The sequence below is a fragment of the Muntiacus reevesi genome, chromosome 18 (assembly GCF_963930625.1).
Source record: "Muntiacus reevesi chromosome 18, mMunRee1.1, whole genome shotgun sequence".
Taxonomy (NCBI): Eukaryota; Metazoa; Chordata; class Mammalia; order Artiodactyla; family Cervidae; genus Muntiacus; species Muntiacus reevesi.
In genome coordinates, this window is record NC_089266.1 from 9,682,735 (window position 1) to 9,693,680 (window position 10,946).

A 10,946-nucleotide genomic window follows, 5' to 3' on the forward strand; every position below is an offset into this window, starting at 1 on the left:
ACTCACACAGAGGGGGCTTCCAAAGTCCTGGGCTAAGACCCCGCCCACCCCACGCCCACCGCATCAGCCCCGCCCCAGGCCCCGCCCCCAGGGCTTCCTCCGCTACAAAGGCCGGGCTGCAGGTGCGCCAGCCCACAGAGCGAGCCGGGTGTCCAGCGTGAGCCTAGTAGGGGCGGGGCAATCACGCAGAGAAGTCCCCATTGGCCGGTGGGCGGTGGCGGTGGCGGGTCTCGGCCTGCGATTGGCCGGTGACCGGCCTGTGGTGCGGGCGGGGCAACGTCATGGAGGCGGCAGGGACAGGGACGCGGACGGCGGCGCGGCGGCAGGAGCGGCGGCTGCAGGCGCCAGCGACCCTGGAGAAGCAGCGGGATCGGCGGCCGAGAGGGCGGCTGGCCCGGAGGAGGTGGGTAGGAGGTCGGCGGGAGAATTCTGCGGCTCGATCCGGCGGCCGGGCAGTAGGCCGGAGTCTTTGGGCCCCTGGCCCGGGCCAAGGGAGGCCCTGGGCTCAGGACAGCGGTCTTCGGCCCCCACGCTCACTGTTAGCGGCGGGTTCTGCCCATCGACCCTCCCGCCCCGCACAGCAGCAGGCACGGACAGTCTCGGAGCCTGGGTGCGACCCCAGCAGCGGGCGCGTCTGGGAATCCTGGCGCCCTGACCAGAAGGTCCGACATCCTCATCTGAGAAATGGGTTGACCATGCCTCCCTCCCCTGGCCTTGGGTCTGCAGAGAGATTTTAATTGCTCAGTGCAGACCAGTGGGTGTAATTAGGATTATTAGTGTCCATGCTGGGGAGGACAGGGAGGGTGCCCGGGACATCTGAACTGGTCTTTGAGGAGGTGGAGGACTTCAGTAGGTGGAGACTGCAGAGAAGGGCGTTCTAGTGTGAGGGAACAGAATGGGCAAAGGCACGTTTCCATAGTTAGCATTAAAAAATGTAAACCAGAGGAAGTCTCCCCCTGCACGTCTTCATGGGGTCTGGTCCCTTTGCTTCTACAGGTTCTTTTTCTTTACCCTATTATTAAAAACAACAACAACAACAAAAAACAATTCAACTCCTTCTTTACTTAGAATTGAAGAGGATCAAGAAGAAGCAGTCTTTCGAGAAGTGGTCAGTTTTACCCCAGACCCTTTGCCAGGTGAGAAGGACCGTGTCTCTGAACACTGTGTCCATGTTCACTCTGGGGCTTCTGGGCAGGGCTGTCCCTTCCCCATCTCAAGTTCTCTATTATGAATTCCATAATTTCCTGTTTCCCTCCTCTGATCAGTTAGATATTATGAGAAGGACACCACCAGACCCATCAGCTTTTACTTGTCTTCCCTGGAGGAACTCTTGGCGTGGACACCCGATGCGGAGGATGGCTTTAATGTGGCCTTGGGGCCCCCCGAGTGTCGGCAGCCCCCTCTGAGCAGCCGGAGGCCCCGAACTTTGATGTGCCATGACATGATGGGCGGGTACTTGGATGACAAGTGAGGACACTGTGAGCGCATGGCCTGGCGTGATGGGATGGAGGGGAGGGGCTGTGCCCGGTAGTGGAAGGAGCACTGGATGTGGAGTCAGGAGTCAGCCAGCCCACCCTGCCACCTACTGGGAGAGGAACTCAGGCTTCAACCTTTCATCTGTAAGAAGAAGGGGCTGGATTAGGGGATAGCTTATGCCTCCTTCAGCCCTGAAACTGTCTGATTCTGTGAACTGCCTGCACCTGAAGTCAGGGAGGCTGGAGAAAGCACCGTTGCAGGGACCTTCTTCAGACCACCCGGCCCAGTAACTTGGTTCTTTTGCTGATTTCTTTCCTTCACCCTCCTCAGTCCCGTTCTATCTTGGCCTGCTGGTTCTGGAATCATTCCACTCCCTTCCCCACCCCACCCCAGCCGGGGGCATTTCTTCCCAAGGTCCTGCAGGGTCAGCTTAGAGATCTTGTTTAGTTGCTAGGTTGTGTCTGACTCTTTGCGAACCCATGAACTGTAGCCCCTTAGGCTCCTCTGTCCACGGAATTTCCCAGGCAAAAATACTGGAATGGATTGCCATCCTCCTCCAGGGGATCTTTCTGACCCAGGGATCAAACCCAGGTCTCCTGGATTGGCAGGTGAATTCTTTACCACTGAGTCACCAGGGAAACCATTAGAGATCTTTAAATATCCATAAAACAAGCTTGGACATCATAATTGATGGGAAGCCTTGAGTCGGAGCTGGCCATCAAGGTACAGAAGCAGGTGGTGAAGCCAGTGGTGCAGCTCATGTGGTTATCAACCCCAACTGTACCTGCAAGCCGGCTGTGTCCTAGTGAACTGCAGATATTGGAATAGAGCAGGGCCCCGGGCACTTGGAGGTCTGCGTGAGCCCCTCCAGGTCTCTTTCCTTGTGTTCTGCCTGTCTGTTCATTGAGGCTAAACACACTCAGTCTCTTGGATCCCATAGCAAGTGCCTGTTGGGCCTGGTGAAAATGCTTCCCTTAAGACTAACCCTCTCAGGACTTCCCTGGTGGTCTGGTGGTTAAGAATCCGCCTTCCAATGCAGAGGGTGCGGATTCGACCCCTGGTCAGGGAACTAAGATCCCACATGTTGTGGGCCAGCTAAGTCCACATGTCACCACTACTGAGCCTATGTACTCTGGAGCTCACACTATAACTAGAGAACCCCAGGATCCCACCTGCTACAACTAAGACCCGACGCAGCAAAAAAAAAAAAAAAAAAAAACTAACCCTCTTGACATCCGGGCTGTGACCTGGTGCTACTTCTCAGCCCAGTCACTGGGCAGGGCCTGGCTCACAACAACCTTTAGTGCCAACTGGATGGAACTAAAGAGAATCTTCACTTGTGCTGCCCTCTCTTTTCACCTTGGGGTCGCCATGTCCTCGTCTGTTTCTGGGTCCTGATTTTGTTCTCTTTCTTCACCCAGGTTTATTCAAGGCTCAGCCACACAGACTCCCTATTCTTTTTACCATTGGCAGTACATCGACATCTTTGTGTACTTCAGCCATCACACGGTCACCATCCCCCCAGTAGGCTGGACCAACGCTGCCCACAGGCATGGGGTCTGCGTGCTGGGTAAGAGCCAATGACCCACCTCCAACCCAACCAGACTCATTGGCACACCTGTCAGGGGCCCCAGTAATAAAAGTGTTTGGGCTTAGGGTACTCTTGGCTGGGTAGACCTCCTTACCTGCCTTGATGAGTAAGGACAGGGGAAGGCAAACTTGTTTTGGAAAGGAAATATTCTCAGCTTTCCAGGCCACTGAGTCACATACTGGGGCTGCCAGAGAGATAACAGCTCCCACAGACAATAAACAAACAAATGGGCTTGACTGTGATCCTTGTAAACCTGTTTTTGCAAGAAGAATTGGGGGCAGGATGTAGGATGTAGGTGGTCCACCCCTGGGGGAGAGCAGTGCTTCCCAGGCTTTTCCCTGCATCTGAATAATTTATTGTCTAACACTGGTTTCGGGGCCCTGCCCCCAGGGTGTCTGAATCATCTGATATCTGGGGACACTGGGAATTTGGAATCTAACAATTTTTTTGCAGGCGACAGTGATGCTGATGGTGCAGGAACCACACCCTGGGAATTGCTGGGTAGATGGGGAAATGATCCCCTGGCCTGACCTCGTTTCTCTCCTGCCCCACAGGGACTTTCATCACTGAATGGAAAGACGGGGAGCGGCTCTGTGAGGCCTTCCTGGCCGGGGATGAGCGCTCGTACCGGGCGGTAGCCGATCAGCTGGTCCTGATCGCCCAGTTTTTCCGATTTGATGGCTGGCTGATCAACATTGAGAACTCTCTGAGTGTGAGCACGCCTGCCCCTGGTGCCTGACCCGCCAGCCCCTGCGCCCCGTGGGGACCCTCCGCTGTGCTCCTCAGCCTCACAAGGCCGGGTCCCTGCTACCGCAGCGCTTCCTGCATCCCAGCTAGAGCTGGCTCCAACCTTCAGCCCCTCTGCCTCTTCACAGACAGATGGACATTCTCCAGCGTGATGTCCAGGAGCCTTGCCTGGCTGAACTTTGCTTCTCTGGCTCCTTCGAGGCGGCCCTGTCTTCCTCCTCTGTCTCTGCTTTGCTTGGGCTGCATGTGTGACTTCCTTTTCATGGTGTCCTCCCTTTTCTTTTTTTTTTCTCCCTTTTCATTGGGTTTTATCTTCTCTTGATTGTGGAGTCCATGTCCTTCCTGCTTCAGAAAGAAAGGAAAGTCGGATTGCTCGGCAGCTGCGGGGCCGAGGGGCTTCCAGGACCAGGACCTGTTTGGCCCTGGGGTTAAGTGTCCTCCTGTCTGTCCGGGGCCAGGCGCTCCTCACGACAGGCCTCTCTGGGCCTCATGGAAGGTCTGTCTCCACCCCTTTCTCCAGCTGGCCGCCGTGGGGAATGTGCCCCACTTCCTCCGGTACCTGACCTCTCAGCTGCATCAGCAGGTCCCCGGGGGCCTGGTGCTCTGGTACGACAGTGTGGTGAGCAGCGGGCAGCTCAAATGGCAGGACGAGCTCAACGAGCAGAACAGGTGAGTCTGCAGGAGGGCGGCCCGGGCCCCTGGGCAGGGCTGGGAGCTCCCTCTGCCTCCCGGAGGTGTCTACACAGCTGCCCTGAGGGAAAGCGAGGGAGAGGGCAGAGGTGTTTGGTACCCCGACCACCAGCAGACAGAACTAACGCCTTGTCAGCCTGGCAGCGCCCAGGGTTACGGGCCACGGTTTGGGAGCTGGGTGTGGGCTCTTGGGGACGACTTGGTCCCGGAGGCAGGCAGCGTGCAGTTTGTGGGCTCAGCGGACGCAGGTGCTTGAGGGGAGAAGGCCTGAGCTTCACGGCCCACCTGTGCCGCCCCCCAGGGTCTTCTTCGATTCCTGCGACGGCTTCTTCACCAACTATAACTGGCGGGAGGAGCATCTGGAGCGGATGCTGGGGCAGGCCGGGGAGCGCCTGGCCGACGTGTACGTGGGTGTGGACGTGTTCGCCCGCGGGAATGTCGTCGGGGGCCGGTTCGACACGAACAAGGTGGGTGGTGGCCTCTGAGGCCGGGGAGGTGGTGGCCGTGGCCTGGGTGCCTCGTGTTCCTGTGGACCCCTCATTCCCACCTGCACCTCACGGGAAAGAGAGGCAGCAATCATCCTCCCCCAAATGGGGACACCGAGGCCCCGAGCACACGCTGTGTGCTAAAATCCTAACTTTCAGCCCATTTCTACAGATGGTACGGTTTTTCCGTAGATGCTGAGGGACAAAAGCACCTGTTCCGACCACGGGTCTCATTGATAGCTCTGCTTCCTTCCGGACTCCGTGCTTTGAGGGGCACAGAGCTGGCAGTTAGAGCATCATGTGGACGGGGCTGGGCTGGGGCCAGAAGCCGGGGGGCATATTGTGGTGTTTCCTTAGCTCAGGGCGAAGGACTGAGGCCACACACCCACAGTTTTGGGAACTGCTGGTCTGATTAACTAGCGAGGTTGTTCTGGCGAGGGAAGTCTTGTCGGCAGTGAGAAAAGAGGAACAGGGGCCCGCCGGGAGCGCCGCACCTGGTGTGGGATAAACAGGGAATCAGCCCATCCCCAGGCTGTCAATCCTGCCCGTCCCAGGTGCGCGGGGACGTTCTCGACTCATTAATTAAGCTTTTAAGTGAATAAATTAATCCAATAACTGAAGATTCTCTCCGCCCCCCTGTGAGTCTGATAATAGAACGTGAAGTGTAGTGAGAGAGAGAGACGTGTCTCCCGTGGGCGCCCCGCGTACAGACCCCTGCCCCTCGGATTTTTCCCTCCGCGCCTCCCCGCCGCCTCGCGCCCTCTTCTGGGCAGCTGCGGAACTGCAGGGATGAACCGTAAAAGCCCCGGAGGTTGCCCCTTCCCTAAGCCCCTCATCCTGTGCGTGGACTCTGGTTGTTGGCACGGGGGCATCTCCCTGACTTCTGTCTCCCCAGTCGCTGGAGTTGATTCGGAAGCACGGGTTCTCGGCGGCCCTGTTCGCGCCTGGCTGGGTGTACGAGTGTTTGGAGAAGGGCGATTTCTTTCAGAACCAGGACAAGTGAGTCCCGGGCGTCCCAGGGCCTGGGTGTGGCCAGTGGCAGGGAGAGTCTCAGGTGATTTCCCCAGCTTCTGGCCATGCTCACCTGAGGAGTGGGGGTTGAGACAAGGCACGGGGCTCAGCTGCCCTGGCTGCTCTGGGGGTCCTTGAGACCAGTTACGCAGGAAGGATGAAAGTTGGGGACCCCAAGGGACCACTTCCCACAGATGCTCAGCGGGGGCCAACATCACTAGGGTCCTGAGAGTGAGTTCCGGGCACTGCAGTGCCCTCTGGAGACCCGAGCCTCCATGCATTTCTCTGTAGGTTCTGGAGTTTGCTGGAACGCTACTTGCCCACACACAGCATCTGCTCCTTGCCCTTTGTCACTTCCTTCTGCCTGGGCATGGGGACTCGAAGAGTCTGCTATGGCCAGGTGTGTGGGTCCTGCGCTGCATGGCCGGGGGCCGGGGGCTTCCTGGACGTGGCTGCATCTGGGCAAAGGGGCTGCCTTCCCTCGGGTCTTTGGTCCTCCCCGGGAACGGGTGGGAGGCGCATCTCTCTGCCCTCAGTGCCCCCCTCCACCTCTGCCTCACCCTTCAGGAGGAGGCCGTGGGGCCCTGGTACCACCCGAGTGCCCAGGAGATCCAGCCCCTGTTTGGAGAGCACAGGCTGGAAGGGGACGGGCGGGGCTGGGTGAAGACACACTGCTGCCTGGAGGACGCCTGGAACGGGGGCAGCTCTCTGCTCATCCGGGGCCTGATTCCGCCCGAGGTTGGAACCGTGGCTGTGAGGTAGGTGAGTGAGGGGGGCCGGGACCTGGGGCCCATCAGCTGCCCTTGTCATCCTTGTCGGTTGCTAAAACCGGGCAGGTGGGCAGCAGAGGCCAGGAGGAGGACAAACTGGGATTTTGTTTTACTGTGTGAAGAACATGCAACATCCAGTTTACCGTCTTCGCCGCTTTGAACGTCCAGGAGAGTAGCCTCAGCTGCCTGCACGCTTTTGCGTGCCTCTTCTGCCCAGCGGCCCGCCCCCCTCCCCATCCTGGAGGGAAAAGTTGGCGGCGGGACTCGGAGCAGCGCCCGCTTTCCAGCAGTCTCCCCGCAGCCTCTCATCGCTGGACCTTCCTCCTCCAGGTTGTTCTCCCTGCAGGTCCCAGTGCCACCCAAGATCTTCCTGTCCTTGGTGTACAAGCTGGAAGGGCCTTCGGCTGTGGGGGTGGCTTTGGAGCTCACCACAGGGGACGCGGGCAGCTGTCACGTGGGAGGCATCTCTGCGCTGAGCGGTGAGTGGACGTGGTTGGTGCCTCCCTTCCTTACAGGCTTCTCCCTTCTCAAGGGGTCTCTCGGGGAGGAAGAGGCTAGGGGTGTGGAGGCTGCTGGGGTCCAGGTGCTGCTCTGAGCCAGGCCTGGACGGGGGGTTCGCCTCTCAGCCAGAACCTCTGGGCCGCGGTGGCCCTGTCGCGCGGGGTTGGACGTGTGTGCCCATGGTGGCTCTCCTGCCAGCAGTGCCCCGAGAGGGAGATGTCCCTGGGCCAGTCCTGGGCATCCGTCCCCGAGCTTCCCTCCTCTCCTCCCTGTCCTCCATCCCCCAAGGCCTCAACCCACTGAGCTGAGCACCTGGGGCCACCAGGGTGTCTTGGGGGGCCCCTAGCTCCCCGTTCAGTGACGCCTCCCAGTGCAGTTTCCTTTGGACTCCCCTTGTTAAAGTTCTGTGTCTCTTCTCCCAGCAGAAACCAGCTCCAGGCGCAGTCCCCGACCCCTCCGGGTGCCCCCAACCAAGCTGGCCAAATGGGTGGGCCGCTGCGGCCAGCAGCTCAGTGGGGGCTGGGTCCAGCGGTGAGTCCCCCCGCTCCCACCCACCCCCGTCTTTCCTGTTGAGTCCCCAGCAGAGGATGGCCACACCATGGTGGGGATTGGAGAGTGAGGGGCCCTCCACTGAGAAACCACAGAATTGGAGGGATGTAGGGCCCATGGGCCAGTCCTCCCAGATTTCAGGCAGCTCAGTGGCACAAGCCCAGGATGCTTGCTGGGAGCAGTCATGATCACGGTCACGGCTTAGGTCCGGCTTTCCCACTGATCACAGGGTCCACGTTGGGATGGGTCTCCCTGTGGCTCTGGGCTTCTGTGAGCAGCCTGTCTGCAGGTCCCAGGCCGAGGCCCCTTGTGACTGGTCTCTGTCTGTCTCTCCCAGCTGCTACGAAGTGAATCTGCGGGGCTGCCTCCTGCAGGACCTCTTCGTTAATTTCTCCCGGCCTCCGGGCAGCCAGAAGGAGGAGAACTTCATCTGTCGCCTTGGAGAGCTCCAGGTGAGGCATCCCAGGGACCTGGCTGGAGCTCGGCCGGGGCGTCTGTGCCCTTTGCAGACAAGGCCGGACACCTGCCCGCCCCCTCCTCTGGCTCAGAGGGGAGCTGGGGCAGGGGTGCCAGGGCTGGGACCGTGCAGGGCCAGGCGCCCCCCCGCCCCCCAACCTGCCCTAGGCTCCTGGGCTGAGCTTAGCCTTGTCTCTTCTCCCAGGTGGTGGATGCCAACAGCCTGCTGACGCCGCTCCCCCAGGTGCAGGCCGTGACGGTCTCACACGTGCGCTGGCAGCCAGCCGCCTCCGAGCAGGAGGGCGGCCCCGCCGGGCTCCGGCTCAGCTGCACTCTCCACTGGGCCTACCTCCTTCCCCGCGTCCGGTGCTTCCGGATCCACTGCTGCCGAGGATCAGAAGGTGGCTCTCCCGGCAGCGGGCCTTCGGAGCCAGGGATGCCCAGGCTGCTGGGCCTGGCTTTTGTCAACCAGTATCGGATAGTGGACCTGGCAGTGGCAGTCGCGGAGCCTGGCCGGGATGGCCGTGTGGAGTTCCTGGTGGAGCCTGTCCCCAAAGAGGGATTCCTGGTGCCTCGGGCCGAGTGGGGCAGGGCGGCCATGCTCTACTCCATGTCCCGCACGTGAGCAGACATTAAAGCAGAGTCTCCTATCTCAAGGCTAAAGGCTTCTTCTGCGCCGGGGCCTCACAAGTGTTCAGGGAAAGACCCTGGCCCCCAGGGCTGGGCGAGAAGACCGTGGGCGAGCAGGCTGTGGCTCTTCATTGGGGCATTGCAGTAGGAAAGCTGAGAAGTCGGTTTGCTGAGTTGATAATTCCCAGGGGTGAATGGACGCCCTGCCTCACCCCAGCCTTGGTCTCATCTCTCTCAGTAGTATACTATACGAGGTACAATAGGATACTATACTAGGTACAAGTGAAAAGATTTGGGAACATTTAGCCTAGAGAATTCCATAAAGGGTATTACCTAATAGGCCGAGAGACACTTATGCTGACAATGGTGACCTTTCATTCTTGCAGTTGGAACAATTAGGAAGAAGCTTCATAGTGGCAGGAGGGCCCTGAGATGCTTCCAAGGGTGGGAATGAGATAGAGGGGCTGTGATGGGGGTGCAGAGCTGGGATTGGGGGCGGTGGTAGCATAGGAACGGCAGCCACTGCAGGTCTGGGAGGGGCTCCCCGGGGTGCCTTCTACCCCAGCCGTGGGAGCCCCCAGCCAGTCTGTGCCAGGTCACACCAGCCCCCAGCAGGGCGGGCACATGGCCAGACCACCTGATGACCTGACTTTCTTGGTATACTGTTCCCCAGAGTCACTTCTGGAACGTCCCCCCGGGTCCTGCTTCGTCTCTTCTGGGTTGTAGGTGGGAGCTAGTGAGCCCAGTGAGCTTGGGCAGCAGGTGGCCGGGCAGCGCCCAGGAAGGCCCTCTGGGCTACACCTAGCAGCCCCCAGCCCTGTGTGGGGGCTCCGGGTCGCTTCCTGCCTCCACACCCTCCTGCTCAGCCGGCCCCTCGAGCAGGTGTTAGCCCGGAGCATCACGGTGCGGGGGCCGCAGCTCTCTCCACTGCGGTCCCTCCTCCTGCTTCCTGCTCTCTGCAGCACCTCCCTCCGTCCTCTGCCCAGGCTGAGGCTGCCCGCGGTTTTGCACAGGGACGAGGCGGGGGTCAGCGAGCTAGAGACAGCGCCTCCTGCCACACAGCTCCCCTCTGACACGGGGGTGGCTTCCTGGGAGGGGTCTCGGCCCCGCAGCCTCGGGGAACCCTGCTTCCCTCCCCTCTCGAGGCCCAGGTGGGCTCTGCTGTGGCCCTCTGGTGAAGGCCGTTGGCCCCTTGTTTTTGGGGGTCTCTCACCTCCAGGCCCCATAGGCCAGTGATGGAGGCGTTACTTCCCTGTTCCTCTTGTCCTCCCTTCTGTGCTACGAGATGTGGATGATGCCAAGGGCCAGGACACTCTGGGGTGACCTCCCAGCTGGAGGGTGGGCCTCCTAGGCCAGCTCGGGGTCAGCAGACTTGATTGAGGCTGCAGGGATGGGAGAGGCCGCCAGGCGGCACTGCAGCCACACTGCGTCCGCCCTGGCCCTCGGAACTGGGAGAGGACAGAGTGGCTCAGTGGTAAAGAATCCGCCTGCCAAGCGGAGACACAGGGCATGGGTGGGGTTGACCCCTGGGTCAGGAAGATCCCCTGGAGAAGGAAATACCAACCCACGCCAGTACTCTTGGCCTGAGAAATCCCACAGATAGGAGGACAGGGGGGCTACGGTCCACGGGGTCGCTGAAGAGTCAGACTTAGCCACTCTGTCTCAACCTGCCCAGGTGCCCACGTGCCCCTTTCCCAGCCCCACGCAGGTTCCAGGTCTTTCCTAACTGGGAACGTTTTATTCTTCACACCCCACATGTGCGGCCCAGCTCAGTCCCAGGGTGGGAAGAGGTTTGTTTGGGAGGGGACGATGACTCAGGCAGGCCAGGAAGCCACCTCCAGTGTCTGACCCTGGACAGGCCTCCCAGCACCCCCAATTCTCCCAGGAGACTGTCGGGGTTGGGGAACTGCTCCCTTGACTTTTCCTGGAAATGTTTTGAGCCTCCCCATTTTGAACTGGGGATGAGGGCTCCCGCCTGCCCCTGCCGCCCCAGGGATGGGAGTCGGGGGGCACGCAGCCAGGCGCCCAGAAGTGGGCAGC

General features: G+C 60.2%; 1 protein-coding gene across 3 annotated transcripts; it reads left to right on the forward strand.

Annotated features, from left to right (window-relative positions):
- The first annotated feature begins 261 nt into the window (after positions 1-261).
- Positions 262-8,978, forward strand: ENGASE (endo-beta-N-acetylglucosaminidase). Of its 3 annotated transcripts, none has more exons than XM_065909149.1 (14): positions 262-403; positions 1,069-1,136; positions 1,266-1,467; positions 2,898-3,046; positions 3,622-3,779; positions 4,335-4,483; positions 4,806-4,971; positions 5,885-5,988; positions 6,292-6,400; positions 6,568-6,758; positions 7,101-7,249; positions 7,694-7,802; positions 8,158-8,272; positions 8,482-8,978. In XM_065909149.1, the coding sequence occupies exons 1-14, from the start codon at positions 282-284 to the stop codon at positions 8,899-8,901; spliced, it is 2,211 nt and encodes a 736-aa protein (XP_065765221.1). In that variant the 5' UTR covers positions 262-281; the 3' UTR covers positions 8,902-8,978. The 3 variants fall into 3 exon arrangements, with proteins under 3 accessions (XP_065765221.1, XP_065765222.1, XP_065765223.1); XM_065909150.1 differs by having other exon boundaries at positions 7,697-7,802; positions 8,482-8,976; XM_065909151.1 differs by having other exon boundaries at positions 388-403; positions 1,270-1,467; positions 8,482-8,975.
- The last annotated feature ends 1,968 nt before the right edge of the window (positions 8,979-10,946 follow it).

Excerpts from the sequence above, each read along its gene's own strand:
- ENGASE (XM_065909149.1), top strand. The coding sequence starts at position 282 with ATGGAGGCGGCAGGGACAGGGACGCGGACGGCGGCGCGGCGGCAGGAG. Across the intron at positions 6,401-6,567 it reads GAAGAGTCTGCTATGGCCAG|GAGGAGGCCGTGGGGCCCTG; the intron begins GTGTGTGGGTCC and ends CTCACCCTTCAG. Across the intron at positions 6,759-7,100 it reads GTTGGAACCGTGGCTGTGAG|GTTGTTCTCCCTGCAGGTCC; the intron begins GTAGGTGAGTGA and ends TTCCTCCTCCAG.